The sequence below is a fragment of the Trachymyrmex septentrionalis genome, unplaced genomic scaffold (genome assembly GCF_001594115.1).
Source record: "Trachymyrmex septentrionalis isolate Tsep2-gDNA-1 unplaced genomic scaffold, Tsep1.0 scaffold186, whole genome shotgun sequence".
Classification (NCBI taxonomy): Eukaryota; Metazoa; Arthropoda; class Insecta; order Hymenoptera; family Formicidae; genus Trachymyrmex; species Trachymyrmex septentrionalis.
The window spans coordinates 107,976-115,065 of record NW_017305029.1 but is presented as its reverse complement, the minus strand read 5'-3'; the positions used below and the strand labels follow the sequence as shown (position 1 = coordinate 115,065).

The window sequence follows — 7,090 nt, the reverse complement described above, 5'->3', positions numbered from 1 at the left end:
CGTATACTGTAATATATTTTTAATATTACTATGTTTTTATCAATGATAAAAACATATTAATAAATGATAAAATGATAAAAGTGAGAAAGATAGATTCGTCATGAAATCGTATGAAATTGTGTTAAATGCCTGACAAAAGTTTATAGTATATAACATGTACTTAAATTTAAATAATAATAATAATAATGATTTAAAAAAATTTGCGACGAATTGCAAAAAAAAAAAAGACGCAGCCAGAGTCGTTCGCTCTCGAGGTAAGATACGTGCATATTTGGTTTCGTAGGAGAGGAAGAGTGAAGAGAGAATTTTGTGTTCAGGAGAAATAAATTGTGCATGTTTCACATTATATTTTATACAGTTTATTCTCCGTTTGGCCATAAATGTCCCTTCAATGCTGTCGTATGCTGTGAACGAGGATTCTTAAAAAGTTCAAGGCACAATATGGTAAATACGATAGAGCCGAGCGGCATAATTTATTAAGGCACTTTTAGTAACCACGTTACTCTCACCAAGTGTCTGACGGCGCGTTTACTTTCTCGTCTTGGCTCGAGAACGTTTTAAACTCGTTCGGCATTTGAGACACCCAGTATAAATAGACGCACTTTGCTCCTACAAAAGGCACTTACTTCCACAACTTTGCCAGCAACGTCGATCAGTCGATTCGTTTCTTACGCACTAATTAATTTAAACGCTCGATAAAGTGTACACTAATATCAAAGTGCTTTGCAAATAAGAGGTTTGCATTATCGACTTCATATGTAGTTCTCTTTGTTGATAATTTTAGTAGGTACTGCATGCAGACATACAGGTTAGCACTTTATAACAATATGTCGTAATTACCAACGATGATATGAGCATATTGTGCTAACTCTCTCTCTAATTATTACTCTCTTAATATCACCAGATATGTATATTTATATGTATATACAGTATCACACGTATATATACACATAATATATAAATATGCGTGAGGAACGTATAAAAATCTGTTTTATTTTTTATTCAACTCGAACGTAGATTCATATTTAATTATTTAATTGGGTCAATTCTAAGTAGAATTGTAAGGCTTGTAAGAACTCGTGACTTGTAGAGTTGTAATTCTACGTATATCATAAGACGTATAATCGTTCAGAAATGTCTACGAGTCCTCGTAAATATTATTGCTAGCAAGAAGATGTCTGTAAAGATGTTGTATAAAATTTCAGTCATAAGTTCTTACAAGTCTTACGAAAACAAATTACGATTCTTGCAATTCTGCAGCTCAGGATAGACCCGTAAAGTCAAATATTGGCACAATCTTTGGTACAAGTTGCATCATCAGCAAATCGTGTAATTAGCACGAGCATACCTACATATATATATATATATATATACGTGCATATAATAATTTATCAATTATTATATCTTACTGTCAGTTAAATAAGCTCGAATAAAAAACTGCCGTTACACGCAGAAATAAATATAAATGTACATGTGCGCGTGTAAAATGATCATCTTTTGAAATAATTGAGATAATTTTACGTGACCTAATTCTTTCGATACGTTGATAGATTTGTAAGAGAAATTCGATTGCGAGCAATGCAAATATATACATGTATGCAATATTTTGATAATCCACTGTTTTTTAAGTCTTGTCTTTTATAAGAGGTCGCGCAAGAAAAGTTGTTTGGCGCGCGTATTTTTAAAAGAATAAATCTGCAAGTCTAAAGTCACGTCAACACGTTTCAAGAAGGAATCGTCGAGATTCTTGCGTTCCATTGCACTAATTGTAAAAAAGCGTTGGACCGAGATGTAAAAACTATATATTATAATATGTGTGTGCGTGTATTGTATAAATGGTATAACGTTCGAAAAGTATCGGGATAGCGCGCGATGCGAATTGCGAACGTATCACGTATCATTTTCATCTCCATCGTTTTTTAAGCGTGCACGAAGAATTAATTAATGTTTTCGATGATTCGACATAAAAAGTCTGAAATATATTAGTTACATACGTAACTGGAGGCCGACGAAGGTAGAAAGGATGGGATTGATGAGAGCCGCACCGGGCGGCGCAAATTGACGATTATCGCGGTCCATAGAGAGAATGCGCGCTCGAATGCGGATGCTGCGAATGCATCGGATAATGAACCGTGTTGACGTGCGCCGATGACTGCCCATGATGGCTCGGATAATGCGTCCAATGGCTACCTGTTACGGCGCCCGTTGCACCGTAGAACTGATGATGTTCCTGGGAGGTGGCGGCGGGTATTGCACCTGGAATCTGCATCGGCCCCGGAATCGGCATGGCGTTGTAACCGGATGGGAGAAGGGTATTTAGGGTGGTACTCGCGGTACTCGTGGGTCCCGTGGCCGGCCTTTTGGCAGGATTCGGCATCCCTGCACCGACGGCCGCCACGCCGTCGCATTCGTCCGATTCGCAATCCCGAAAACCCTTGGCGAACGGATTACTGGCAATCTTGAGCTGCGTTATCCGATGGTTCTGGTACGCGGTGACCGCGGTGAATCTAGTCTCTGGAAAGGAAAACGTCTTGAAGTTCTCCGTGCGAGGATCCGGCGCCGAGCCTGGTGGCGAAGGAGCGACCACTACGTGACAACGCGGCTGATAGCGGTGCATCGAATTCAGGATAATCTGCAATGCAATATAAGGATCTCGACGTTATCTTCGAGCAAAACGCGCTCCTTCAACATTATTTTGAGTTACTCTCAATACATACATATATCTATAATAAATGCTCATAAGAGATTGTTGTTTCGAACAAAACAGTCACTCGCATTACGAATTTTCTAAAGAATCGATATCATTTCAGTTTGATCGATTAAACGCCAGATAATGTAGAATTTCATACGATAATCCATATTGTCCAAGTAGATCCAAGTAGATTCGGTGGAATTTTAAATGGAAGAAGAGAAAAGAAGATTCAGTCTCTCTCTCTCTCTCTCTCTCTCTCTCTCTCTCAATTATTGAAGAAAATTTAGAAAATTTGTAAATTTAAAATGTTTTAATCTCGAAAAAGTATCAACTTTTATAACGAAAGCTCGATCGTACACACAGCGTTACAAATATTATGACAAACGTAAGGCGACAAATGTTTTCACGCAGCCGATCGTGATGAGTAGAATTTAGGTAAAATCGCCTTCGTGTGTATATATGAGAAAGCACACAGCGAGAAAAAAAAAGATACGAGGGAAAAAGAAGAGAAGAAATAGGACCACGTGAAGCTCGTATTCGATGGAAGGAAAGAGCGCCACAGGGGGGCGGTCGCAATGTTTGACAGCCACGAGAGACTCGGTGACTAATTAGTGTAAAAACTAACCTCCGACCCGTAATCCGACACCCTCGTCCTTTCCTTCACGCACTCACGCGCATATGCTTCGCGATGCCGTATTCGTATGTATTGGTAGATTTATAAACGCGCACATAACGTTATACATATACACGCGAGAGGAAAAGCGTGTGTGGCCTCCGAAAATTAGGACGCCATTTCCCGCGAGCCAACTTTTCACCGACAATTTTCTCTAACGAATCCTCCATCCAATTTTTCTCTTGCTCACGATCATTTCTCCTTTAAACGCGATCGAGCATTGAATATTGTGCGCTTTTTCTTGTGCATTCCATAGGTTGTACATGTAGTACATATAGTATATATAATTATAGTTGTAGGGGTATACTTTTTAAATAAAATTTTTCATCTGAAAATACCTTCAGTCTTACGTATATGACTCTTACACGAACTTTTCCTAAAATTCAGACGTTATATTTTTTGCAATTCTTTGCATTTAATCTATATCTATACATTTCGTATATCGATATTAAAAGTAGTAATTTTGCTCGAAAAAAAAAAAAGTATTTGTTTCAAGTTAAATAATAGTATTGTATACATGGATAATAAAGAGACTGCCCGAGAGTCTTTTCTGTGAGATATAATGTTGTTGTACTCTCCCGAGAGTACAATAAAATTATGCTAAAATTGAATGTTATTTTATATTTATCTCTACATTTATCTTCTCGAAGATGAAATGTAGGTTAAAATTTTTTTTTCACACGATATCGAGATATCCGGAAACGCCTCGCGATAGCGGAGTGTCAATTAAGGACGAGCGTCGAGGCGAACATTCCTGAGCCGCCTACAGCGGGTTTTTATGATTTTTTTACGCGGCCTGCTGCCAGATTTTTCGGTACGCAATTAAAGGAACAAACTGCTCTGTGTATAGCGCGAGAAAAAGAACGACCTCTCGCCACGGGTCAGAGGTCCGTCCTCTCCTGCGAAAGAAGAGCGATACGTTCTTGGGAGAAACGCGAGTGGAGACTCCAAACTTTCCTCCTTCTTCGAGTCGAGGATGTTTCGAATGTCGAAAAATAAATCACGTCTCGAGAATAGACGTCGGCGAAGAATTTACGATTGCATAAATTTGAAACGTGATAAAGATTATGCCTGAATACACAGAGAGTAGTGTATTCGAATATCGGTTGCGAATAGTACTTAGAATTGGAAAGAAGACACATACGATTTTACAAACAAGTGCGTAATTACAAAAGTGTGTGATTCCAAGAATGTCTCTTCTCTTGCGCTTAGATAAATTTTTAATATAGAGTATAGATTAAAATAACCGAGCTTTCAATATTAAAAACAACTTAGGCAACTAAGAGGTAGTACACAATTGTTATTATTAATGTACGTTACAATTTTTCTTTATTCTTCTACTAATTTTATATAATTTTTATACTTAATTGTGCGACAACAGGATGGAGGTGCAAGTTATTAGTACAACCGAACTTACAAATTTTGACTTGTTAAGAAGAGCCGTTCACATGATCAAATGGAGAATTACTCTGGGTAATTTGACTAATGTGCGCCTACATTCAGAATATTTGCATTTAAATTTTGGATTATTAAGCCTAATGTTATGCCAGGAGGATGCCTAAAAAAACAGCTGAAAGTCGAAACATTGAAAATATAAATACAGGTGAAGAAGAAATAAAAATAGCTGTGTACTAGCTCTTAGTTGCCTATTGTTTTTATAATAATATTGTTTTTTATGGTATAGAATGTTACAGAAACGAAATTACACTACGCAAAAAAATTAACGGATTACTTAGTCTGTCCTATTCCAAAAGTAGGTAATATTTCACAAGAGAGTGTAACTTGGCCAAAAATGATCGTAACGAGACTTTTAGAAAAAACATTTTAAAGCTTCAAGTTTCTACTTTCAATGTAATTGATATTTCGATCGTGGGTCCCCACCTACCATGGAACATAAATTCTATTTACAGCGTTCGAAACATTGTCAAAAATAAAATGTTAATTTTAACTTGAAGACATATAGTGGACTTTGTGAGACGTGCACAAATGTTACAATTAACATTTTCTTTCTTTAATTTAAAATTAACATTTTATTTTTTATAGTGAAAGAGCGATTCTTTACTTTTAATTTGTTTTTTTTTTTTTGTTGTTGAGTGGTACAATCTTTTTTCACCGAGTTATTCAACGTTGAAACAAAAACGACCCTTTTTGCTTCAATGTTGAATAACTCTATGAAAAAAGATCACAATGTTCAAGAAGAAAAGCAAATTAAAGGTAAAGATTCGTTCTTTCGAACGCTGTAAATAGAATTTGTTGGCAGTTTTTAATTCAGGCCATGGAATTAAAATTTTTTTATTTAACAATGTCCATTTATATAAGTATAACTTTATAAAACTATCAGATCGAAGTATCACCGATCTCGAAAGTAGAAACTTGAAACTTTAAAATATTTACTTTTTTAAAAGTCTCGTTGCGATCATTTTCGACCAAGTTACACTCTCTTGAATATTATCTATTTTTGAAGATAAGTTATGACGACTAAGTTAATTTTTTTGTGTAGTGTATATTTCGACAACTTGAAGGCTCAATAAAGATATAAAACAGATACTTACAGTTTTACAAGTGTGTACAAAGAAAGAATGAATATTGCTAATAGCATTTAAATAATCTGCTGTAATTTGAAATAGACAGACCAATATTACATCAAATTTTGGCCGAGAAGAAAATATTTGCTCAAGAATTAATTTTACTAAACTTATACCATATGCATGTGCAGGGCTGGGCACATTTCAAATATTTTAATGATGTAGTTTGCCCAGCTCTGCATTCAAGATTGACATAATTGAGATATGACATAACTCGATATTGTATCGGATTTATCTTGCATGTACGGAAATCTTGTTTAGCAATGTTTGTCGCTAAACGATGGCGGTATCCTTTTCGTATTAGGAAATAACTGGTCGAATTCGAGTTTTGAAAACGAATGACTCGACCACCTGACCTCCTTCTATGTATTAAACAAATTGCGATTGACACACGTGCTTACTGTGTTGGCATGTTGCGTCGTATGATTTCGTTCATCGGTATGCCGCGACATTACGACTCGAAGAATTTGTTTCACGATCGTATTCGGCAAGAAATTATTTTCGGATCCATAGAGTCTTTGCCGCAAGTACAGACTTACGTACGCCCGCGCCGCTTCCCAACCAGCACACAATGTTTTTAAAACGTTTTTTAAAAATATTTAATTATAATGTAAAAAATTAATAAATATTAAAAAAATATATTTTAAATATTGTGCGCTTAATATTGATCGAAAAAATCGAAACGCATTCACGATCAATGTTCTTCAAGATTTTGACGATTTTTATATCTAACGTACAGGCATAAGAGACAATAAAAATAGGTTCTTTGATGCACGAAAGGGTTGGGAGCGAGAAAACTCAATGAGAGAGAAAGAGAGAGAGAGAGAGAAAACTTCTATGTATATGTATTTATAAATATATCGACGAAAAGTTGAAGTCTTTAATTCCTCTGCATACATTATTGTAATATGTTACATCAAATTTGAAAACGTATTATCCGTTGAAATTATTTAATTCTATCGCTATCATTTGATATCATTCGATGTACATATAATAATATATATAATAATTATATGTTGGAAGAAGTCAATATTTTGAAAAAAATTAACTATTTAGTATGAATTACTTATTAAAGAGTGCATGAATTTAATTAAAAGAAATTTTTTTTTAAACATATACACACACACATATATATATAAT

At 35.3% G+C, this 7,090-nt stretch overlaps 2 protein-coding genes across 2 annotated transcripts in view; both read right to left on the bottom strand.

The window, feature by feature from the left end:
* Positions 1 to 1,355: 1,355 nt before the first annotated feature.
* LOC108746671 (T-box transcription factor TBX1-like) overlaps positions 1,356 to 7,090 on the bottom strand; it is a 10,744-nt gene continuing 5,009 nt past the window's right edge. Inside the window, exon 4 of the mRNA XM_018483578.1 lies at positions 1,356 to 2,632. Within this exon, the coding sequence (XP_018339080.1) occupies positions 2,066 to 2,632 (567 nt within the window). The 3' untranslated portion in view covers positions 1,356 to 2,065. The remainder of the gene's footprint in view (positions 2,633 to 7,090) is intronic.
* The window catches only part of LOC108746672 (serine/threonine-protein phosphatase alpha-2 isoform), a 16,629-nt gene continuing 12,479 nt past the window's right edge, over positions 2,941 to 7,090 (bottom strand). The window contains exon 7 of the mRNA XM_018483579.1: positions 2,941 to 2,956. The gene's annotated coding sequence lies outside the window, so the exon portion shown is untranslated. The remainder of the gene's footprint in view (positions 2,957 to 7,090) is intronic.